Raw genomic sequence first — 25,569 nt, forward strand, 5'->3', positions numbered from 1 at the left:
ACTAAAAAAAAATACAAAAAATTAGCTGGGCGTGGTAGCGGGCGCCTGTAGTCCCAGCTACTCGGGAGGCTGAGGCAGGAGAATGGCGTGAACCCGGGAGGCGGAGCTTGCAGTGAGCTGAGATCGAGCCACTGCACTCCAGCCTGGGCGAGACTCCGCCTCAAAAAAAAAGAAAAAAAAAACTTTGGCCAATTAATGGGAAGTTTTATTTTGGATTACAGGCCTTCTTAATGTCCCTAAAGCCCCTCTTAAAACTGGTAACCCTTTGGGGAAATGACTTCTTTCATCTGATTATGAGACAACTGGCCTAAGGGACTGAATGGAAAGCCCCATAGAAGATTGAACTCACGTCTTTATTCATGCTATCCAACCCAAATTCTCTCTATTCTGTCATCAAAAAGTAATTTAGGCATTTTGTATCATAATAGCCATATTGTTCAGATAATCTTATCCAAGATAGCAGCTGTTTTCCTTGTGAACACAATCATCACTGACCTTGAAAGAATGTCATTTAAACAGTGACAGGTGATCATTTGTTAAATAGGGTCTGGGTACTCTACAGTTAACTACGAGAATCCAGGTAACAGTGACGAATTCAAAACAGTCTTCATTGAATGTGCCTTTAAAAAAGGCTTAAAAGACCGTTTGTTCAACATCTACTCCCTGGTCATACTGTCAGGAGAATAAAATTCAACGGCTTTACCTATCTTGGTTTTTTCTCGTTGTTTGTTTTGTTTTGTTTTATACCAAATATTTTAACTTAACCCATGTCTGGTTTTGGACCTGTAAAAACCTTAAAAGCTTTGTGACTTAACAAAAACATTCTACTGGCGTTCAGTGCCCTTTGGAAATCCTTTTAGAAGTAATACATTCTAGCATGTTACACTTGATAAGACTGCAATATTGATAATATGTCAAAACCATCCCCTTCTTTTGTGCACATTAAACTGAAAATGGCAGCTTTGACGTAAGACATCTGCTTGTGAATTCATTAGCTAAACTGTTATCAGCAAAGCACATTTATTTATTTCTTCTTAAAATTGTAAGTTCAAAACACATTTTATTGGTGATTCACTGTCCTGCTCCTCTTCCCAAAACCTTTGTGTTTTGGGTACAGAAAGGCATTTTACTTATTTTTCAGGTAACCTAGTAATCAGGTTTCACATGTGACTATTTAAAATATAAACACAGCATATTTCACTTTTTTTATTGCTCTTTTTTGAAGGAAATTGCTATAATCCTTAGAAATGAAAATCCTAAAATCTCACATTTGAAGTATTATTAAAATAGCATCCAGATAACCTTTTAGTCAGTTTTTATCTTTCTCCTCTCCTATGACAGTGGAAATAGAACATTACACTAATGCCTCTAGTTTTTTCCTGCTTTACTTTTTTCCTTGAAGACAGTAAAGAGTTCTCAAATTTCTACTCACATACTACTTTCTATATTCCATTCTCATTTAGTAACCAAACCTCAGTTTTCCTGTCTACATATGACTGTCAAGTCTAAATATCGGCGCCCGAACTCCAATCTCTTTTCCAAGTATTTGCCGGTAGATAGCATCAGCCCTTTAAACTTCAACCCCAAATGAAACTTACCAGTTCTCTCCTCAGAGTCCCTGCTATTTCTGTGTCTAACCATTCTTCCAGCCACACAAACTCTGAGGTTTAGTTTTCAGCACTTCTTATACTCCTAAATCTTTGTTACTCAAAATGTCCAAGGGTCAATAACATCTGTCATCATCACCTGGGAGTTTATTAGAAATGCAGAATTTTGGGCCTCACTCCAGGTCTACTGAATCAGAATCTGCATTTTAACAAATTTCCAGGTGATTCCCATGCACACTAATACATGAAAACCACTGCCCTGACTGAGAAGGAATTGTATGACCTAAATGTTTGTGTCCTACCAAAATTCATATCTTAAAATTCTAAACCTCAATGTGATGGTAGGGCCTTTGCAAGATGACTAGGTCATAAGGGTGGAGCCCTCATAAACGGGATCAATGTCCTTATAAAAGCATTCCAAGTAGTTTGTTTTGCCCTCCCACCCATGTAAGAACACAGCAGAGAAGACAACAGTCTGCAGCCCAGGAAAGGGCCCTCACCAGAACCCAACCACGCTGGCTGGACTTTGATCTCGGACTTCCTTGAGTAAGGAATTTTCATTGTTTATAAGCTACCCAGTTTGTTGTATTTTGCTATAGCAGCCTGAATGGACTAAGACAGCGACCACCTCTTTCTTTCATGGTAACTTAGTATGTGGTGGATACTCAGGTCCTTGTTCAATATCTGTCTGTGTCTACAGATCTTTTAACTGAATATTGATACACTTTGAATCCTCTTGCCTTCTAAGAATTTCCTTTTGCTATTATCTTCCCTTTCTTCTACATCATGAATTTCTCCTTCCCTACTGATCATCCCCATCAATATACATGTCTTACAAATGGTTTCTTAGTTGTCACATCAACAGAAACCAACAAACATGGTTGATTTGAGCAAAACAAAGATTTTATTAAAAGGACACTGCAGCTGACATCACCACTGCTGGAACACCGGATGCTGGAACTTGCCACTGGCACTGTAGCTGGGACTACTCCAGAAACTCAGTATTACTACAACCCCCACTTCACCCGAGCACTTCTTCCATCTGGGCATGAGATTCTCCATCTGAGCATGCTCATCTGATTGGTGAAGCCCATGTCATATGCCCACATTCTCCCTGATAGGGAGGCAAGAAAAGTGACTATCTGGCATTTTCAGTTTGTACAATAGAAGAAACACTCTGCCTCCCAACAAGATTCATAATTTCACAATTCGTAATTCAGGTAATTTTAGGAATTGCCTAGAAATGAGAGGTTTCAGATGTTACCTTAAGCCCAAAAAAGTATAACAAATCTTCTACCTTATCTTTAAAAAAGAAAAAAAAAAGATTTCACAGGCCAAGGGTGCCTATAATCCCAGAGGTTTGGGAGGCTGAAGTGGGAGGACTACTTGAGGCCAGGAGTTTCAGCCCAGCCTGAGCAACATAATGAGACCTTGTCTTTAAAATAACAATGACACTAATAATAACAGTAAAAAAAATGTCTCGTTTTTTCTTTTCCCTCTTTCATGACATCTCTTAAAGAGATGGTTTATTCTTGGCTTTAATTTATCATATCTTATTCACTATTCAACCGACTCCAATCTTGCTTCTATCCTCAAAAGCATCATATTCCTAATCCAGTGGGTATTTCTTGGAGCTCATGTTGCTTGACCTCCCAATACTACTGGATCTTCACTTGGCTTCCACGGCATCAGAGTCCCCTGGAATTTCTTTCTTTCTGACTCTACCTCAACCTCCTTTTCTGGCTCTTCCTCTGTTCATTCTCTGTGCGTTTGTTTCCATAGCTCTGTCCCTGCTCCTCTTTTTTTTTTTTTTTTTTTTTTCCTGCTCCTCTTCTTTAGTCCCATTCACTCCCTAAGTGTTGTGTTTAATCTCATCCCTTTACTGGTTTTAAAATTCATAGAATTCTTAAAATTCTTAAATTAGTCACTTCTGCCCCCCTTCTCCCAAAAAATCTGTAGGCTGGTGACCTCTTTACTGACCTCTATCGAGTTTTGTATTTCCAACCTCCTATTTTGTACTTGTACTTGGATATTTTTAATATACATTTTAATTTTAATATGCCTATATGGCAAGTGTTAATTTCCCTCTCTTAACTGGCTTAATTTCAGTAAATTACATCGTAATTTACCCGTAGTTTTATCCATAAACCTAAGAATCATCCTTGATTTATTTTTTCTCACACTCTCAAATCCCTTTTATATATAAGTTCTATATTTTCTACCTCCACAACATGTATTCCAAATTCATTTACAGCTCTTCTTTCCCTGTGTGTACCATCCCAGTGTAAGCCATCATCATCTTTTGCTTCTAATCATATTTCCACGTCAACTAGCCCATTTTTTCTTCTCCAATCTCATTTCAAAGCACCTCCCCTGTCACCCATACAACTCTGCCTACATTGGCCTCTTTCCTAGTCCCCAAGCAAGACATACTCTTTGCTGTCTATATATTTTGCTTTTCTTTCTTCTATTGAGAATGCCTGGAATACTAATTTCTGCCCCAGCTTTTCCCATTACTTCACCTTATCCTTCAAGACTACCCTCTGTTTTTAACCTTCCCTAAAGTAGCCGACCACTTATCCTATCACCTCACCTTGCTTACTTTTACTTAACGATTTAAAACATTCTGTAGTTACACTAGTCCCTGCTTATCTGCGGTTTCACTTTCCATGGTTTCAGTTACCCATGGTCAACTACAGTCTGAAAATAATAAATGGGAAATTCCAGAATTCATAAGTTTTATATTGTGAGTTTTAAATCTGGGTAGGGTGTTGAAATCTTTCACTGTCCAGCGCCAGCTCACCCAAGACATGAACCATCTTTTTGTCCAGCATGTCCATATGTAAACACCACTCTCCTATTAATCAATTAGTAACCATCTTGGTGAACAGATAAAAAAAAAAAAAAAGCATAGTATACATAAGGCATATACATATCAGTGGTTTCAGGGATCCACTGTGGGTCTTGAAACATGCCCCCTGCCACACACATACACACGCACACACACACACAAACAAACACCTATGATTAAGGGGTAACTACTGTGTCTTATTTATCTACTCATCAGTTTACTGTGTACCTTAACTAGTAGGTAACTGATCAAAGAAGAGACCATGTCTTTTCAGTGCATGGCTGTGTCCCTTGAAATAAAGGATTGTGTGTCTCATAGTAGGCACTCAATAAATATTTGCTAAACAACAGAATGAATTGATAATTAAGTGAATGACTGATGTCAAATTCCATTGAGATTCCCAAACGTTTTCATACATCTTTAGCCATCAGTGATAGACTGATAGCTAGTTACCCAAGACGAGTTTTCTCACTTATTCTTTCACTTTTGATTCTGCCTTGGACTATCGATTGTTTTCATTAATAATAATAATAACGCACTACTTTGGGCAGCTAGTAGGAAAAGCAAGGGCAATGATGCTGACACATTCTGAATGTCTCCTGGGTGATGCAATCAGTATTTAAACAAATAATTTCTGCTCATCAATCATTCCTCTACTTCCTGCAATGAAGCTCCCTGGAGGAGTCATCAGATTCTCAATCTTGCTTGAAGACTGACAAGATGTCCCTGTGGACTCCCAAACATACTCCAGATGGGGAGGGGTCCTTAACACCAAGATTTTAAAAGCTCCAGTTTCAGAGCAAGAGTCAAAAACTCACAGGTAAAGTTATAGTAATTTCAGCGTTCTGAAAAGACGCAGAACATGAAGGTAAGTAAAGATTTTATTCACTTGAGACTTCTTAGTTGTTTTGTAAAATGCTTTATAGCATTTTTACCTATTTCATGTTTAATAAGCATTTTACAGTTTAAAGGATATTTGAATGATATGCCTTTAGAATAACAGAATCATTTGATTTTACTAAGAAAAAACTTCACGTCTTACTCTTCATTTGGGTGAAGTAATACGAATAATATATTTCTAAATACGTTTTTTCAAGTGGACTCTTTGTGAATTAACTAGAAGGTAGAAGGGGAACGCCTCCAGAAAACTGAGTATTAAAACAGAACATTGCGAGAAGTAAGGGGTTTGTAATTGTCCAGGCGTCAAGGAAGGAAGCAGAAGATCCTATTGGCACAGAAATGACCCTTTCTGGTTGATCGCTTCATACAGGTACTCAGAAGTCTGGGAGCAACAATCATGGCTCTTTTCCTGGTGTTTTTTTTCGTGGGAAACTCCAGCTGCGCTCCGCAGGTAATCAAATGCAAAATAAAAATATTTTTTAAAATGCTCACGCTGTGTCCACTCTGCTCTTTCTTTCTTCCTTCTTGTTTTATTATCTTCCTTTTTATTTTGCTGTAATAGAGGACTGAGCTGCAATGTTTTATTAACTGCTCTTCCCTTCTCCTGGGTTATAGAGACCATTGGAGAGAAGGAATTGGACTCCTCAAGCTATGCTCTACCTGAAAGGGGCACGTAAGTTGCAAATATTTTGCTCTTCCTACAATAATGGAAGACCCTTAGGAGTCATGAATAGATAGATGGAGAGTTATGGAGAGAGAATAATGTCGAGTTTATTCCCTTAAATCATCGAGGCCATCAAAGAGAACGGTAGGTGAGGGGAAGAGTCCTTGATTATTGGAAATCCTCCATTCTTATTAGAAATTCTCCATCCAAATCTGGAGGGTTGCTTGTCTTGGTCCAAATGAGAACTCTGGGGTTGCCTGGGAAATACCACACTAACCCGGCGTCCGGTCAGGCGCGGGGCTTTCCTCCAGGTCTCCAGGGCGCCTGGCTCACCCCGGCGTTGCGCTGGGAGCGCTGGAAACTCGGCAGCCCCTCGCTACCCTAACCTGGAGCAACCTGCCTCCTTCCCAGGCCCGGGGACTGCGCTGTGCCGGGAGGAGCTGAGGTTTAAGCCCGGGTTGTCCCGGGCCGGGAGGGCGCTGAGCCCCGGGTCTCGCTTTTGCAGAAGGTCGCCGCTTCATCTCCGACCAGAGCCGGAGGAAGGACCTCTCCGATCGGCCACTGCCGGGTGAGTGACCGGGGTGTCAGGGAGCCAGTCCTGCGCTTTTGAAATAGGATGGGGCGGGCAGAGCTTGCTCTGTGGTGGTGCCTAAAGAAAGCTTCTCCTCACCGGAAAGACGCGGCTCTGACGCGCAGTCAGATATAGTCGGCCCAAGGGCAGCCCAGGTTGGCAACAGCGGCTGGAGACCGAGCACCGGAGCTGGGAGCTCGCGCGTCCAGCCTGCGCCAATGGTGCCAAGGGCGGCCGAGGCTGGCGCTGCGGCTTCCCAAGCTTTATTGGCTTGCGGCTGCTCAGCCAACCCTCTGGCCGCCAGGGTGTGCAGAGGTCGCCAGGGAGTTAGGGCCTGAGGTTCAGCTCAGAGGGGTAAGGCGAGATAGGAAGAACTATGCAAATGCTTCTAGAGATGTATCTGCGTGTTTACGCAGGAACTTTACTCAGCCTCCTCTTAAACGCTGTTATTACTAAAAAAGGAACTTACCTAGGAACTTCAAATGTATGCTTCTGTTTTACTAGAAAGAACTATCAAAGGTTCAAAATCAAAAGAGTAACATGCGGGCAGTTAAGGATGGGACCAGGGACTATTCTTTTCCATGCTAAACCTTTCCATCGTATTGTTTTAAAAAATAACAGTACAATTCGACAAAATTGTAAAGATTGAAATGCTAAAATTAAAAAGTATACTTACTTGGAAAAATACCAAACACCGCTGTTGAACACATAGTAGGTGCTTAAATTTTTGTTTAGGCTCTTCAAACATGCTGTGTAATTGAGCTTATTTATCTTATGAGGGTGAGATTTGTTTCTCAACTTCAGTTGCTCCAAATTAGAAATCATGTTTGGTGCTGAATCAGAACAATTTGTCTTTTTTCAACTTAGATTTGAAATAACTTTGAATTCTTAGCAGATACTCCTTCAGTCAAATAATTACTTTATATTTGGACGAAAAGGTAAATTATTATCTAAACTTCTCTTTGGCATATAGTTTAAAATTCTCTTCCATACCCTGTTTGTAAACTTGACATAACCAATTGTAAGTCATTTCCAAGGCGAGTGTGACATGTTTCCATTTATAAAAAATTAGTCTTCTGTGTAAGTAGTCCTTTGTTGAAGGGTCAAAATCTATTTCATAGAGGTTTTTCTGGTATTGCTGCATGTTAGAATAGGACTTATCTACATGAATATATAAATGCTAACAGAATCTGTATACATTTTTGTTTCTCCAGAAAAACGAAGCCCAAATCCCCGACTACTACCTATTCCAGAGGCAGCAACCATCTTACTGGCATCCCTTCAGAAATCACCAGAAGGTACTAGCATACTGACCTATTTCACCTGCCTAACAGAACAGCTTTGCTTACTTTTGGGATTCTGTGTTGAGTGCAACACTCCTCTCCCAGAATTTCTTGGCCTTAGGTGCAGAGATTCAATTCTGTGCTGCTTGAGTGAGGCCCAAGAATCTCTGTCCTTAAGCAATTCTTCCACATTATTCTGATGATTGGTCAGGTTTGAAAACAACAGGAACTTCAGAGCCAGTTAATAAAAGTTGAAATCATGAGAATGGAGATACCTTCTAGGGCTTAGATGTAGTGGGAAAAGGGAAGACAATAAAACACCCAACAATCAAGGGAAATGGGGAAAATAGTACCAGTGAAGGGACATTAAAAGGAGCAAGCAGAAAGATGAGAAAAATCAGAATAAGTGAGTATCCCAGAATTCATTCAGTAGTTGATGCTACTGATCACTCTCCTCTTGAAACTTTCTAAGGATGGAAACTATCAGAATGGTTACTAGAGCAGAATGTTTAGTAAGAATACAGAACTCAGGGGACATTAAACAGTGTGTCACCGGACTTCCCCACACCTCCTGCCCAGTGACACAGCTTGCTGCTGCTATGCCATATCTGAAACCTTGTTTACAGAATGTGATACAAGAAAGTAAACTGCAAAGTTAAGAGCAAGCAGGTCTGAGGCTCTGGAGAGCTGGCATGACTCTCAGGACTCTAGCAGTGGAAAGTTGTGAAATAGTTGAATAATGGGTAGAGGATGCTGTATCCAAGGTGTTCTTTTTAAAACCCAAGATGTGGAACCCAACGATTTTTGAAGTCAGTATGAAAAGAGCTCTGATGGAGATTGGTCAATAGTGACGTTTTAGATTTGATCGTTGGGAAAATGTGCAGAGCCAGAAAGGAAAGTGACCTATAATGGACAAGAGAGAGCTAATTTTAAAGAGGAGAGGTACCTTCATTAGCAATTTGAGGAAAGGATGTGATTATAAGGTCCCCATCTCAAGTCTTTTTTGGAAAATAAATACGTATTTTTTTAATTATTGAAGTTTTCTAAGTGGATTGTCTCTGAAGATGAAGTAACTAATTTTATTAGTCTAAATTTATTAGTCTAAATTTATAGAAAAGTTGTTGATTCCCATATGATAAATTAATCACTAGTCTTCTTTAGTATTTTTATCCTATACTCCCTCAATATTATTTAGAAAGCTCTTATTTAGCGAATTATGGTTTCAGTGGAATTTATACAGGGATGCGATTCTGGTTTTGTTTTGTTTTTTGTTTTGTTTTGTTTTGTTTTCTTCCTTCCCTTTAAAGAGAAACCCATTTTCTCCAATTGTTTAAAGTGTGCTAGAAATTCAGGTTAAGATGTAACCCAAACATTCAAATTATACTGCAACTAACTGAAAGGTGATCTTAGAAGAAATTAGATGCACTTTGCCCCTGGCCACTCCTTCTCCCTACCTTATTGTAACCTTTAGTCATTCTATCCTATTTTTAGAGTCCCAGGAACCTGCTATCGTCTAACTCTTCAAGTATCCCCACCTCAGATGTGATAACTCATGCTCTAAAGTTTCGCGATCCCACACAGCAAATGAGTGCCTCTTCTTTTTGTCTCATTTCCTTCCCAGAACTCTAGCTCTCCTAATAAAAGAACATTTGCAAATGTGTTCCCATGCTATCTTTCCTGAGTAAGATCCATTTTAACAGGAAATATAAAGAGACAGTCCTTTGATGCAAATGAATTATTTTAATGGTGGATATTTTAGACATAAGTCAATTTGTGAGAGCAAGACACATGGCTCTTGGAGATTTTTACCAGACATACCTTACTGTAGTTTCAGTCATTATAGAGGTTCAGATGTAAAATATGAATTCCCCAATGTGTCCCAAGCTGAGAAGAAAAGATTTTAAACTGAACAAATCAAAACCCATACAGTTTAAATTTTCAGTAGTAGAGTCCATGAGTTAACATAGCTTAGAAGGCTAAGTGTTTATTTCCTGAGATTCTCTTTGTCTTACCTTTTCCTCTACTAAAACACAGAGTGTATATTTATTTTAAACATTTTTTTTTCTTACAGATGAAGAAAAAAACTTTGATCAGACCAGATTCCTGGAAGATAGTCTGTTTAACTGGTGAAAATATACTAGATTATGTTTAATTATAGTTCTATTCTCTTTGAAAACATGAACCATGTGTATAAAACCTTTGGACCCTTTTATTCCATTTGTAATCTTAACAACACACACAGATAGTTTTATTCTTTTAGAAACAAAATGTATATACATGCTTAGCTGAGAACATCATCTTCTTTCATTGCTTCAGGTCCTGTTTAGATGACCAAAAATGTTTTTAGATCACCTTGTGTCTTACTCTTGAGTTTCTTAGAATATTTATAATTATAAGGTTGAAGACTAAAGTGTTCTTTCCTTTTAATTATAGCCAGTACCTGTCTTGATCTTAGTTGTTGCTGCTGTTGTTGTTTTCATTCTGTTACCCACTTGCATTTTGTTTTCACTCAACAGAAATTCTCCTTCTGTTTTCCTTTTATCCCATCCCCAACGAGGTGGGAGGAAGGCAAGAAGCGTGGCAGGATGGGAAATAGGAGAGTATGACTCTTATAACTCATCCAGGAGTGATCAATTAAGAAGATAAATTGGATGACTGGGGAGAAGCCCTGTGACAGGAACACTTCAGTGTGGTTGCTGAGAGGAGACAGTCATTGAGGTAGAAGGTTTGCCAAAGATGTAGAGCTTGGAGCTCCCTTTGTGCTCTTTGGGAATTACCTTGCATTCAGTTTAGAAACATGGATCTAAAAGTTACTGGGAAATAAGCAGATGGAGACACACTCTGTTGTTTATGTATTGGAAGAAGGGAACAAGCCAGTTTTGTTAGAGGTAACTCATTTTCCATGACCAAACAGACTCAACAGATTCAAGTACTAAGCTTACTCTAATTGACTAGACTCTAGGTTTTATTTGACATCATAGCATTACAGAAATCACTCTGATAACATAAGTGCACAGTAATATGCCTGATCTTCTCCTTTTTAAAAGCCAACTTGATTTCAGTACTATCTGAATACACCCATGCACACATACACACACACACATACACACATACTCCTGTGGCAAACATAATAATGTATTTATTTAGAATTATAATGTGACCATCATGTTTTTTTTTTTACCTAATCAGAGTTGCTATTGACAAATGTCATAAGTGGAAAGCATTGTTAATTCTTATTGTCATCAGTATTTACCATTATTTAGTAGCTCAAGAATATCTTTATGTGAATATCTCTGTAACTTGGAATTGCAATTTAACTGTGTTAAGTCATCAGAACTCTGCTTATAAGATTTATCTGTATCTTGTTTCATGATTTAATAATGAAACTAAATTCAAGTTAATGTAGTGTTGATCTCTGTCAAAAAATAACTTGTGAGCATTAAAATATCTGTATAGCATTATAATAGGCACCTGTCATTAATTATGACTTGATTTGAAAGTAGACTTGCTAGGCAGTGCTTATATCCAAGTTATCGAAAATTGTTTCCGAAATCATTGTTTTTTATTTATACAGAGTCCTAACCACTTCACCATTAGGAGGGGTGGCACATTAAAAATTATTTACCCATCAGACATAAATTTGTACATATTGACTATTGAAATAGTATGTGTATTCAAAGAACACTTTTAACATCTATCTTATGAAATAATTCTTCCTACAACCAGAACAATCTCAAAAATGTCATACTAATCATTGTTTTAAAAGCTGTCTCGATGATCAATAGCTGTTAAAATATAGCTCCAAGTATTCTAAGTACTCAAATTCCTTGGATGTTCTTAGGTACAAATATGCTGATTAATTTAAAAGTCCCTCTTCCTAATTTTCTATAACTTTTCAACTCTCTTACGGTATCTACATTCTATCTACTTCTAGATTTTTAAAAAACCGAAATGAACAAGTGATCATAGATCAGAAAACCTTCACATTATATGGCTTGTGTTTTAAAATTGGAAATTTTCTGCCTTCAACATGGATACATGCACGAGAATACCTCGATCTGCAGGCAGGGCTTTCAGTCACTTTCTGCACAATTCTCATTGCCCTTCCCTTTTTTGCCTCTATAGCCTACCTCGGCTATCTGGCCTCCATCCTGGGCTCTTAATTATTCTTTGTTTTCCAGTAGTTGCCTTCTCTCTCCCAATACCATCATTGTGTTCCTAAGAGAGGAGAGAAGAAGGTGAAGTGGCCCTGGCTTGTTCAGATTAGCCTCCAGCTTGCATTTCTTCTTTCTTTAACTGGTTATGATAAATGAAAATGTGTTATCTTATCAACCTTGAATTACATTATTTTATCTTGACCACAAAGAAAGGGAAGTTGGGAATGTAACTTCATTCTGTTCAGTCTCTTCATACTGGACTGTAAATTCCTTTAGAAACAGCTCATTTTTAATATGATTTAATCCTCACAAACACTGTGTGAAATGGGCCATTTTATCATCCATATTACTCACAGACATTTGGGCTCATTCAGTGAAGACTCTTTGGACCTCCCTAAGTAGACTTGACCGATTCCTCTTGTGAGTCTTCCTTGTACCCTGAAAAACTATTAGTATAACACCTGCAACATTTATGTTCTCATCTGCATATGTAAAACCAGTTCTGTTCACTCTAACCCTTACCATGGAAGGGACTGTAGTGTCTTGATCAGTTCAGGCTGCTAAAACAAAATACTGCAAACTGTGTGACTTATAAACAACAGAAATTTATTTCTCACAATTCTGGAGCCTGAGAAGTTCAAGATCAAGGTGTCAACAGAATCAGTGTCTGATAGAAGGTCCATTTCTCATAGATGGCACTTTCTTGCTGTGTCCTCATGTGGTAGAAAGGGCAAGGCAGCTCTCTGGAGCCCCTTTTATAAGGGCAGTAATCCTATTGATGAGGGCTCTGCCCACATGATCCATTCCCTTCCCAAAGGCTCTGCCTCCTTTGTGGATACCATCACATTGGGGATTAGGATTTCAGTACAGATGGGCCCAATTTATAATGGTTCAATTTATGATGTTTCAACTTTATGGTGGGATGAAAGCAACACTCACTCAGTACACTCCTTGACTTAGCATGGATTTATATTCTGATAGGCCCATTATAAATTAAAAATATCAGAGGGTTGGCCAGGCATGGTGGCTCACGCCTGTAATCCCAGCATCTCAGGAGGCTAAGGTCGGCAGATCTCTTGAGGCCAGACATTCAAAGACCAGCCTGGCCAATATGCCAATACCCTGTCTCTACTAAAAAGAAAATACAAAAATTAGCCAGGTGCAGTGGCACATGCCTGTGGTCCGAGCTACTTGGGAGGCTGCAGTGTAAGAATTGCTTGAGCCTGGGAGGTGGAGGTTGCAGTGAGCCGAGATCACACCACTGCACTCCAGCCGTGGTGACAGAGCAAGACTGTCAAAAAAAAAAAAAAAAAGAAAGGAAGGAAGGAAGGAAGGAAGGAAGGAAGGAAGGAAGGAAGGAAGAAAGGAAGAGAGAAAGAAAGAAAGAAAGAAAGAAAGAAAGAAAGAAAGAAAGAAAGAAAGAAAGAAAGAAAGAAAGAAAGAAAGAAAGAAAGAGAAAGAAAGAAAGAAAGAAAGAAAGAGAAAGAAAGAAAGAAAGAAAAAGAAAGAAAGAAAGAAAGACAATATCAGTGGGTTTATCCAAACATAACCCCATTGTAAGTTGAGGAGCACCTATATATGAATTTGGGGGGCACACAAACATTCAAACCGTAGTAGGTGGTACAATCCATAAAAGGGGTCTTTCTCTCAGCTGATCAGATACCACACATTTTTTCTATAGTTCTTGTCCTTCCACTTATGAATACATACATTCTTTAAAAGCAACAATTTTTTGAACCCCTGTCTCCCAGTAAGACCTTTTATTTATGCAACTATTATGTACAAGGCACTGTACTAGACACAGAGCCATCTGCTAACAATCTTATTTGCTTCTCCTCACCAACTTTTGTCGGTCTTGGGGAAAAGGATGAAGAAATGACTAGAGTGGAGGGATGGAGTCACCTGGAAGAAGCTGTCTGAATAAGGGACCAAGTACAGGATAGAAGGTGATTCCTACACATGCTGTCAAAGCCAGGTGTTTGCAAGTCAGCTAAATTCCATGTGCCCTATCATTTGTACACACTTATTATCATCAAATTATTATGTCATTGAACAAAAAGCACTTACATCTTCAGGTATTTTACTGTGTAGGCAGGTTTTCAATAACAGTTGAACAACCAGTTACCAATCAAGAATATCATTTGAATAGATACTGTACGCTACTTTACGAGGGATACATTTTCATGGTTATTGTAAGAGTGAACCCTCATTTATCACAAGATCTTTCTGGTACTTCAGTGAATGAGCCTATAATATAAGTCCATCTCATATTTTTTCTACTCTCCAGTACAGAGCATTTCAAACTTCTCTGCAGATGCTGGGTTAATTGGCATCCACAGGTCATGTGTCAAAGGTTAGATTTTAGGTCAATTATTTCTCTTCTTTCTGGACATCTAAGTAAAGTAAATTTCCAGCCATCTTCCATTTTGGTCTGATTTGCTGCTTGCATCCAACAGTCTTCTACTTTTTTCTAGCTAATGGAGCAATAGGAGAGCAGAATTACAGTTTTCCAATGGTCTTGAACCATCTGACACCTTGTCATTGCTGCTCTTCCATTTTTGTCATCAATAATCCATCTCTGAGAAGACCAAAACTTTTTTAGAGCCCCTTCAGAAGGCCAATTGATATGTCAATAAAGGAAGTCACTGTGAGTTAAATGGAACTCACCGTGGATAACTACTTAGTTATGAATAAAAACAATCCAAGAGTGTGATTTTTGTTTTTGTTTTGTTGCCAATTTAGACTTAATTATACTTAAAACATAAATCTGCTAAATTAATAATCATTCAACTATGACTCTACGCACATCACAGAATATGTTAAGAGACATTGTTGTTATTACAACTGAATAGATGTTCTATTCTAACTACTTTTAGAAAGATAGCTTCTGTAGGAATTATTCATAACAGCTGCTCCCCACATGTTATTCGAATGTCTAAACAATTTTTAAACAAGGCATTATCAGTGAAAGTTAAGTTATTAAATATTAATGCATTTATTTACTTGGATTTAACAACTTATCATCTATGAAGATTGACCAAATTTTTAAAAAGTCTGTCTATTTAAACAATAGAAAAATGTTACAGTAAGATGTTGGTACCATGCACATGGTAATATCTTCCATTCACATGGTAATATCTTCCATTAATTAAAACATAAATTCTAGAGTTCAAAAGTGACATAAATGTGCATAAATATGCATCAAAATATGAACTTAGGATAGCTGTTCACACATGGATTTTTGTCTCTGCAAAACTACATATAAATCATGGTTCTGATGCATGTGAAAAATGAAAATAATCAGTAAAAATCTAGCTATTTAAAATATGTAGGTAGTGCACATTAATGGGTAAGATCAAGGTTTTCAGGGGGGAAATGGGAAATTTGTGTGATGGGGTAGAGAAGCTGCATAAATAGTAAGCAAAGGATTATGGTGATAATTTAAAAATAAACAGAGTAAGACAAAATCCTTACCACTTAAATTCACCATTTTAAAAACACTTTTCCATCTTCTGCCTTTAATGAGTGCTCCTCCTCATGCCTAACTTTTATGGGGGAAACAAGAGTTGGGGAAAATAACTTGGATCTTATTCTAAATTATGAAATTGTCATTCACTCAATTTCTTCCACTTTTTAGGCAGATAATAAATTCCATTGTAATACTTAGAAGGAGAAAATAAAATGTGTGGCATTTTTATTTTAAATAATTTGTCTTACTTTGCTTTTTAAAATTAGCTCTTCTCAGCACATGTAGAATTCAGTTCTTATATTCACCATGCAGCTTTTTCTTCCCATGAGGAACGTGGCTTAGTGCAAATGGTGACTTGATATTTAACCGATCCCTTTCAGCCTCCTTTTCCTCATCGTATCTCTCATCCTCCACTTCGTCTTCCACATCACTGCTCTGAGGACTGGAGGCCTGAGACCCTGAAGGGGAAGGTGGTACTGAGGAAGGCCTGGGATATTTAAATCCTTCTGTCTGCCAAAGACAAAAATAAGACATAAACATCATAACAATGTATTGGTTTTCAATGATGTAAATACTATGCCTCAATCATCAATTTTGTAAGTAGTTATGTATCTATTGTAGTCTGGGTGCTGTTAAACTTTGATTCATTTTGATTTTGATACCACCAACCTCAAGAGGGAGTCATTAAATATGCAGCTATTCTTTATTAAGTACTGAAATGTGCCAGGTGTTATATACATATTATTATCATCTCATCTTTTAACAGCACTCTGATACATATGTTTTTTTCAGTACAGAAGAAAATGGAGGGTTAGAGGGGTCAACTAACTTGCCCAACATCACACAGCACATAAACGGCAGAGCAAAGATTTGTACCAGGTCTGTGATGACTCCAGAAACTTTAATGTCAACTGCCATCTTACACTGCTGATACTGTTAGTCTCTAAGTCTCAACTTTGCTCAACAGAGCTTTGGAATGAGGGTACCCTGGAAATGCCATGGACAGCCACCACTTGAAGGCATCCTGGAAGTCAGGCCACTTCACTGACCCTACAATTCCACCAGTTGCTGTTATTTCAGTTAATGAGAAAATACCACTAGACTTTCATTAATTTGCCCTTCTTCTTGAGATACTGAGATAACTTATTTGATAAACACATGCTGAGCACCAATTATGTTTCTGGCACAACATTACCACTAAAGAAACCAGATGAAAAAACATAATTGAAGTGCATATGATTGAATGGGGAGACAGATGTATCAAAGTGTTACAGCGCTCGTCACTCTGTATTTCAATTATTTTATATATTATTATCGTGTCATACATGTACAGTCATTTTAAAGTTCAGATACTTTACCTGTTAGCAATACAACAAAAGAACTGAGTTCTGCACTTGAGACCTAGCTTGAAGTAGGTGCTCAATGCTTATTAGATATAATAACTGGATAAATAAGTAAACAGAAAAATGGATGAATATTGCTGAATTATCATTAAGTAGAATGACCACCTCTGAATAAGCTAAGCAATCAACTCTGAATGCTAGAATCATAAACATTAAAGTCAGAATTTGTAACCTGAGCCTTTAAGAAAACCTTGTCACCTTTTTCATGGGCAAATTTTACTTCAGGTTAACTTTCAGATCTGTTCCACTGGAAACCTGATATAAGTGGAATATAAATCATGTTACTAGGGATAGTTGTTTATAGTAACAGTGACCCCTGATTGAGAAACTATATCTGAACTGAAAAAATCTATAAATACCTGATGAGGAGCCAGAGTTTTTGGGAATCTCTGAATGATGACTTGTAATTGGGCATATTCCTCGCAGGGATCATGAAAGCTGGTTTGCAGGGATTTACATGAGATAGAGGCTCCTGTGGGACATGGAGCTACTAGCTAAGGTGATCTCATTTGCAATGGTATGGGTCTTATCTTCTTGCACCTAAGCCGTCACCTAGTGTGTAGGGGGCCAAAGATGTTTAGCTCTTGAATCACTGTGTAGACTACTGCAAGGACTAATTCCACTGAAGAGAAATGCCTGATGCTACCCTGCTTCAAGCGGCACCTCCTGTCTTGTACCCTGCTAAGTGAATCTGATGACAAATGTGGCCTATAGCAGTCTTATGAACATAAATATCTAGTTGGATTTTAGAAGAAGACACCCTGGTGGGCATTTTTGAATGGAACATAAATGCTCATCTAGTTCAATTCCTGTGGGGGTGCTGAACTTACCCTATTTCACTCTTGCTGAGTGGTCACCCATATAAACACTTTCTTGGAGAGCAAATTCACTTTCGATTAAAGCAGTCCAGTTTGTTTTTGAACAATTCCCCAAAGAATGGATGTCCATCAGAACCATTTCAAGCATTAAGGCAGAGAAAGTTTTAACTCAGAGATGCTTCTCCAATGACATGAATCAACTGCCTTGAGAGCTTTAAGACAGTCTGATTTGTGAGTTCCTCTCTCTCTTCTTTGGTTTGATTCAACATTATGAAAAAGTATCATAGCTTGTGTGCGTAGCTACTTCCAAATTTAAATGTATTATTTAAACTTATAAAAATAAATATAGCTTTCAAAACAAACAATACATTGAATATTTACCGTTGGTGGTGATATTAGTTCCACATGGAATTTATCTGGAAAAGCTCTGCTTAATGTCAGGTGTCTGGCATGCTGGTAATACTATTGATAGAAAACCAAATCACAGGTTAATAAAAACCCTTAGATATCTCAATAACCAAGTTATTAAATAAGGCCTTATTCTCCACTTCTGAAACCTATGTATTTTTTAAAGTGACAGAATCTATGCACTCTAAGTTTGAGACTCAGGAAAGAAATTATGGTTTATAGTTTTATTATTTTTCAACCCATAGGCAAAGAAATACTATAAAATGCCGGGGAAGAACGCCCATACTGGTCATACTGAGCTCTGAATTGAGCATTAAGGTGACTGAAAACACTGGTTTCATTCCACAGAGAAGCAGTGTGGCATGGAAAAAAGATAGGGCCTGAATATTCAGATAAATTGGGTGTAAATCCGGCTTCAGACCTCAGGCAACAAACATCACTTCTAAAAGTCTAGTGTACCTATTTTCATTGCAAGATGGAGATAGTAAAATTAATCATCCAGGTTGTAATGAGCACTGGCATTTGTGTGTGCAGATACTCAGCAAATGGCAGCATCTATCATTCAGCCAAGAGTGTTCAGCACTGTGCAAACAGACACATTATGTGAAGGCAAAGTCAATTTATTTATTATTAAATCACCACTGCTAAGCTATGTGAGCATCCAGGTGTTTATAAACCTATTGCATGATTGAGAGGATGTATTTCCTGTACTCATCATTTTGAAAAACTGTATTATTCCCATTACTCACTATAGTTGAGAAATATGACCACAATATTTCTCTAGAGAGAAACAAAGTAGGGACTTTTCTCTTGATGTTTTCTTCAACTTCATAAAATGTTTCCTTATACCAGTTACATATCAGGTGAGGCACTGACAATGGAATAGCTAGTAAGATTAGTGCTAGATCCTGACGGACTTGCTATTATGGATAGATTCAAACTAAACATGAAGAAATAGATTTAGGACTTTGTAAACTCATTAAATTTTTAAAAGTACATGGAGACACTGAGGTTTTAACAGTTATAATATTGGATTAACTTTAGAGATTATGACTAGAATCAACACGTTTATAGTCCAGTGGAATTTTTTAAGTGGTCTGCTGTGTTTATCAAAACTTGCTCACTCTGCCTAAGTATCTCCAATCTAGAAGATCTGAGAGCCTCTCAGTTCTGTTCCTCTGGATAATCCTTTGGCGGCGTGACTGTTTGCAAAATCCATAAAGAAACTGAGTCAGCTGATTGCAAGAATCATCTGGAGAACGGAACCGCCTGTCAACGATGTAAATACCTGAAGAACACAAAAGCCAAAGCACAAGTAAAAGTAGGACTCACCTTAAACATTTGTTCTCCTATGATTTACTAACTCTTTGGTTCCATCAAAAACCTATTCATTATCTACCCCCTGACTCAGGAATTACCCCCACTTTATTCTTTTCTAAAGCCCTAATTCCCTTCTAATGGTTTACAACCATTACTGACATACAGCCAACAAAGTGGATCTTGCTGAAAAAACTCTGGCAGTCTAGGGATACACTGGATCAGTGATCCTCCATGTGGTTGCTCACTAACCAGAATTTCCAGGGCAGGGTCTGGATATCTGTGCCTTTTAGGTTCCCCAGTGTTCCCACTGTGCAGCCGTGGCTGAAAACTCCAGCTCTAGCCTGAGGAAAGAGCAACAGTACACCTAAAAAAAGACTGAGGGAAGGCTGGGGCTTGGTAGCTCACACCTGTAATCCTAGCACTTTGGAAGGTGGAGGTGGGTGAATTCGTTGAGCCCAGGAGTTCGAGACCAACCTGGGCAACCTGGGGAAATCCCATCTCTACATACAAAATTTAGCCAGGTGTGGTGGTGTGCACCTGTAGCCCCAGCTACTCGGGAGGCTAAGGCAGAAGGATTACCTGAGCCAGAAATGTGGATGCTGCAGTGAGCCAGGATCAGGCCACTGCTCTCCAGCCTGGGCAACAGAGTGAGACCATGTTTCAAAAAAAAAAAAAAAAAAGATCCAGGGAATTGGCAATGTATAGGCAGAGAATGTATCCCATTCTAATTTTTCTTGCTTCCAATCAATATGAACAGACAGATAATGGTACGCAGATTATTTTACCATCTTAACTTAAACAATTTAGGTGAATTTTGCTAACTTGGCATGGGCCTTTAAAATAATAACAGTAACAATAATAATAATATTAATACATGTACTCTCTAGCTAATGACCAATATATGTACTCTAAGACCATAGTTATTGTAATACCACTTCTAGGCAGTAGAAGGGATCAAAATTCAAGGGGAAAAAAGGTAAAGAACAAAGTTTGTCCAAGGTTTGCGTTCTTTTTGCAGTTTGTCTTATGGGCAATATATTAATATTAATAACATTCTTATCTTATTTGTGGACCACACATTTAAAGCTACTTTTTTTTCCTCCACTTTTAGTTTAGGGTCAGGGGAAACACATGCATATTTGTTAGATGGGCACATTTCGTATTGCTGAGACTTGGTGTACAAATGATCCCATCGTCCAGGTGATTAACATAGTGCCTGGTAGGTAGTCATTCAACCCATGCCCCCTTCCCCCACTCCCCACTCAAGCAGTTCCCAGGTGTCTATTGTTTCCATCTTTGTGTCTATGTGTATTCAATGTTTAGCTCCCACTTATAAGTGGGAACATGCAGCATTTGGTTATCTGTTCCCACATTAATTCACTTAAGATAATGACCTCCAGCTGCATCCATGTTGCTGCAAAGGACATAAATCTATTTATAAATCTACTTTTTTTTTTTTTTGAGACAGCCTGAGGCTCTGTCACCAAGGCAGGAGTGCAGTGGCACGATCTCAGCTCACTGCCTCCTCCACCTACCAGGTTCAAGTGATTCTTATGCCTCAGCCTCCGGAGTAGCTGGAATTACAAGTGTGAGCCACCATACTTGGCTAATTTTTTGTGTGTTTTTAGTAGAGATGGGGTTTTGCAATGTTGGCCATGCTGGTCTCAAACCCCTGACCTCAAGTGATCCACCCACTTCGGTCTCCCAAAGTGCTGGGATTATAGACATGAACCACCGTGCCCAGCCTAAATTGACTTTTAATTAAACAAGAAATATAAAAACATTAGTTTAATTATCAGGATAACTTTAGAGTTAGGCTCTGTAAAGAACCTGTGCTTTGTTTGGTTAGAGGTCACGAATCCCCAGGATGGGTTAATGATGAAAAAGCTCACCATAAGCAGTAGGATCAGCCACATGCTCCTGCATGAAACAACCAAACCCGGAGAGGTTCGTGGTCACACTGGGGATACCCATCACAGTGCATTCAGCTGCCAGGGGAAAAAGACCAAAGCTTGGCTTCAGACCAGCGCCTAAATCCTTGTATGCACTCAGAAGAGGAAAAGGCCCTCCTCCTAGTAATAGCAATGTTCACTCTGTGTCAGGCACAACACTAAACTCTTTACATGTCTCAATAACTTATTTAATCTCTCAGCAACCCTGTGAAGCGGGGCCATCATTATCCCCGTCTTATAGCTGAAGAAATTGAGGCACAGAGAAATAACTCGCCCACCTTCACAAGGCCAGGGTTCGTGGTATAGCTGGGATTTGAAGTCAGACATCTGGCTGCAGAACCCTTGGGTAGAACTGCCAGGCTCCACTGCACCTTCAATCCCAGCTGGTTTTGTTTTTTGCTTCTTTCTAGCCTGTGTTTCTAAGAACTTGGCAAGTTTATAGGGTAGGTTAAATATGTTTTGGATGTGACCAGCTTCTTCCCCCATTTAAATCTCCCTTGGCACATATTCCTTCCATCGTCTCAGGAGCTCCATAAATGGATGATCTCTTTCGCTGCTCCCTCAGCTTTTAATCAAAATCTGTTTTCCAGGAAATAACTGATATGTCTTAAAATTTTTACTAGTCTCAAGGATATCTGCATTTTTAGGAATTTATATTTGATAATGGAATTACCCTTGGTTGGTGAGTGGTGATGGAGGAAAAAAGATCTTCCCATTACCCATGCAGTAATACAATTTAGACAGCAACCTTATCTCTTGCTCTGCAAATGTTTCCTCTTGGTTTAGCTATATAGCCATGGAGTTGTGGTTCTCTAATTTTAGTGGCGGGTGGTGCAGAGGAGGAAAGTGGGATGGGGACTATCAGCCCTTTTGAGAGTCTGATGAACATTTTGGAACTCCTTTCCAGAAATATTCTCTTTTTTTTTTTTCTTTTTACATAATTTTATTTCCTCAGACTTCCTCCTGGATTCAGCTCCCCCTTCTTTGGGAGTTGGGAGTTGGAGAGTATCTCTTACTTTCTTTTTAAAAAAATTTTACTTTAAGTTCTGGGATACATGTGCTGAACGTGCAGGTTTGTTACATAGGTATACATGTGCCATGGTGGTTTGCTGCACCTCTCAACCCATCATCTAGGTCTTAAGCCCCGCATGCATTACGTATTTGTCCTAATGCTCTCCCTCTCCTTGCCCCCCAATCCAACAGGCCCCGATGTGTGATGTTCCCCTCCCTGTGTCCGTGTGTTCTCATTGTTCAACTCCCACTTATGAGTGATAAAGTGAGGTGTTTGGTTTTCTGTTCCTGTGTTAGTTTGCTGAGGATGATGAAGAGAAATATTCTTATATAAATATGTATACAAAATTTTGTCTATAATGCCATGAAAGTTCACAGATCCTTAATGTTTACTAAATGGCCATGAAATCACTATGCAGTAAAATTCCAGGCACCCATGAAGCTTAGTATATGTTCATTGAATTAATTTAATGAAGTAGGTCCTTATATTTATTTGGCTCTCTGAAAACACATTTTGTTGAATACTTTCTAGAGTGAGTTAGATCTAGTAACACGTAAGAAGATTATTCTAAAAATAATAGAGAGTTATCTAATATGCTAATGTTAAATGTATACCACCAGAAGTTGCATTCTTTCTGTAACTATAGGTTGGGGAAGAGTGACCAGCTCCTTTCGGTTAATGTAAATCACAGCATGACTCATTCACTATGGACTATTCCACAAGCTCACTTATTTGTCTATTTATAATATCCCTTGTAACATCTTCTTTGGCCTTTATCTTAAAACATTAGATATATCTCCTTTATCATTTTGGGTTGTTAAGTTTAACTTTGTCTTATAAAATGACACTTCGGTGGACAGTCGGCTGTTAGTTCTATAACATTTTCTTGACCTGAGAGAAAGGACTTCCCACATTGCCTCAGTCACTCATGCATTTGGTTGTATGCTTCTCTATTCATGATACTTCCAATAGTAAATTGTTCTACTAGAAATAATAAGAACAAGGTCAAAAACAAAGTGTTAAGTTCATCAGTGAAACGTGTGCTTTATGTGTCTCAAAAGATGGTGTATTGCAAGCAATCTGTGATATTTATGTGGACATTTCATAAGTACGAAGACAACACCTTCACAAAAGTAGGCCATTTTTAGATCTGCAAGAGAGACACCTGGAGGAGTTACATACAAATATTTTCCATGTCATGTTTCAAGACAATCCTTTGTCTATTTTCCGCAAGAAATTTTAAAGTTTTCATGGCTGCTGGCAAATTATGCTTGGTGAAAGCTAGAACAATAGAATAGGACCTTATGAGCAAACACGCATAGCCCTCATGTTGTTCCTGCTGTAAATAATACCGGATCCTATTTTTGTAGAATTTTAAATTCTGTATTTTAATTCTAGGATAAAGATGCAAATAATAGAAAAAATTCTTCCTCTTCATAATTCAGCCTATTATTCCCCCTCACTTTGGCCTCTGCTACTCCTTACTTGAGCTTTATATCAATGATAACATTGAGATACAAAAGGCAACATTTATTATCTCAATTATAAATAAAAATGTTTTCTGAACTTTTTAAAAATCACAAGTGAAGAGGCCAGGAGTGATGGCTCATGCCTATAATCCCAGCACTTTGGGAAGCCGAGGCAGGTGGATCAGCTGAGGCCAGCAGTTTGAGACCAGCCTGGCCAACATGATGAAAACTGTCTCTATCAAAAACACAAAAATTAGCCAGGCGTGGTGGTGTGTGTCTGTAATCCCGCTACTCAGGAGGCTGAGGCACAAGAATCTCTTGAACCCAGGAGGCAGAGGTTGCAGTGAGGCAAGATCATGCCACTGCACTCCAGCCTGGGCAACAGGGTGAGACTCTGTCTCAAAGAAATAATAATAAAATCACAAGTGAAATTGTATTTACATTGGGCAGAAAAATCTCTGATTATTAATAAGAGATGGAAAAGTTATTGTTGTATTCTTTCCATTGGTATGTATTTAAAGTATTTTGTTTCCCTTTTAATTAGACATTTCAGTACAAATACAAATTGATCACTTTGGATGCTAATGGCAACCATGCCAGTTGGGCCCAGGAAAGAAAAATACATAGTAAATCTGAGAATCTACCATCTGTTAAAAAATAAAATAAAATAATGAAGGAGGGTGAAGAAGGAGGAGTTTCTGAATGGAATGATGTCATTGCTGACAGTACTTACTGAATTGCTAGCCTCTCCTACCTAGTACCTTTTATTTTGAGGCACCCGAATGTGAAGAAGACTTTTCACTGTACACTTTTTTATATTTGTTTCCCTAACCATGCGACTGTGTTACCTATTATATATTAAATACATTCATTAAATTTTAAAAAGAATTATTTTAAAATAATTTTTAAAGGACATTGCTAGACTATTATTTATTATATTAATCCTACTTACAGTCAGTTTCTCCTTCACACTAATAAATGGGGCAGATAGAGATGGCTAGATAACATACAACCTTTATAACACATTCCTTTTTCTTTGGAATTCAATGAGGCAATATCTCACATACCTTCTAAAACACGCCCAAACCGTGGTATACTTACATAATCTTCATCCTTATTCTTAAGTAATCATCTACAAACCATAATTTGATCCCTGAGATGAATCTAACCAAAATTTTTTTAAAACTGAAGAATTGAAATCTTATTAGAAATTTAATATCAGCTTTGAATATTATATATATGCACATAAAATAACATAGTAACAAAATCCAAACATTCCACATTCTATGCATGACACGTACCTGGAGTATAACCCCAGGGTTCATAGTATGACGGAAATACTCCAAGGTGACAACCTCTGACAAACTCTTCATAGTCCATGGGCAGTAAGGGACTGGTGGAGGATAGAAACTCTGGATGCAAAATCACCTAAAAAAGGAAAATTCTAATGAAAAAAAAGAAAAAGAAGCAAGAAAAGTGGAAAATCTCCTACAATTTGGTTATTTCAGTACTGTACTATAGAATCCTTGTGTTCTAGATTCAGAAAGAAAAAAGAGATAAGACAAAAGAAAAAGAAAAAAGCCTTGGTGGTTTGTTCTCCTCTCTCCATTTTGTAAAAGTGTCTACGCTGCCTATTTAACTTTCCCTCAGGTTCCAAGGCTTACACTGAAGGACAAGGAGTTAGA

General features: G+C 38.2%; 2 protein-coding genes across 3 annotated transcripts in view; one reads left to right on the forward strand and one right to left on the reverse strand.

Moving 5' to 3' along the window:
- Positions 1–5,105: 5,105 nt before the first annotated feature.
- On the forward strand, positions 5,106–10,087 carry SPX (spexin hormone). Of its 2 annotated transcripts, none has more exons than XM_023208935.2 (6): positions 5,106–5,326; positions 5,729–5,809; positions 5,974–6,031; positions 6,528–6,590; positions 7,808–7,891; positions 9,948–10,087. In XM_023208935.2, exons 1-6 carry the CDS (start codon positions 5,321–5,323, stop codon positions 10,004–10,006), a joined length of 351 nt encoding a protein of 116 aa, XP_023064703.1. In that variant the 5' UTR covers positions 5,106–5,320; the 3' UTR covers positions 10,007–10,087. The 2 variants fall into 2 exon arrangements, with proteins under 2 accessions (XP_023064703.1, XP_026308006.1); XM_026452221.1 differs by having other exon boundaries at positions 5,135–5,278; positions 9,948–10,077.
- A 4,917-nt stretch (positions 10,088–15,004) lies between these two features.
- The window catches only part of GYS2 (glycogen synthase 2), a 70,811-nt gene continuing 60,246 nt past the window's right edge, over positions 15,005–25,569 (reverse strand). The window contains exons 12-16 of the mRNA XM_023208933.2: positions 25,186–25,312; positions 21,344–21,439; positions 19,256–19,419; positions 18,105–18,185; positions 15,005–16,012 (exon numbers count right to left, since the gene is read on the reverse strand). Of these exons, the coding sequence (XP_023064701.1) occupies positions 15,791–16,012; positions 18,105–18,185; positions 19,256–19,419; positions 21,344–21,439; positions 25,186–25,312 (690 nt within the window). The 3' untranslated portion in view covers positions 15,005–15,790. The remainder of the gene's footprint in view (positions 16,013–18,104; positions 18,186–19,255; positions 19,420–21,343; positions 21,440–25,185; positions 25,313–25,569) is intronic.

This window comes from Piliocolobus tephrosceles, chromosome 10 (genome assembly GCF_002776525.5).
Source record: "Piliocolobus tephrosceles isolate RC106 chromosome 10, ASM277652v3, whole genome shotgun sequence".
Lineage (NCBI taxonomy): Eukaryota > Metazoa > Chordata > Mammalia > Primates > Cercopithecidae > Piliocolobus > Piliocolobus tephrosceles.

What these genes read in the sequence shown, in the direction of transcription:
- SPX (XM_023208935.2), top strand. An exon ending in ACTCCAGCTGCGCTCCGCAG is followed by an intron (nt 5,810 to 5,973) that starts GTAATCAAATGC and finishes CCTGGGTTATAG; the next exon opens with AGACCATTGGAGAGAAGGAA. An exon ending in CTCCGATCGGCCACTGCCGG is followed by an intron (nt 6,591 to 7,807) that starts GTGAGTGACCGG and finishes TTGTTTCTCCAG; the next exon opens with AAAAACGAAGCCCAAATCCC.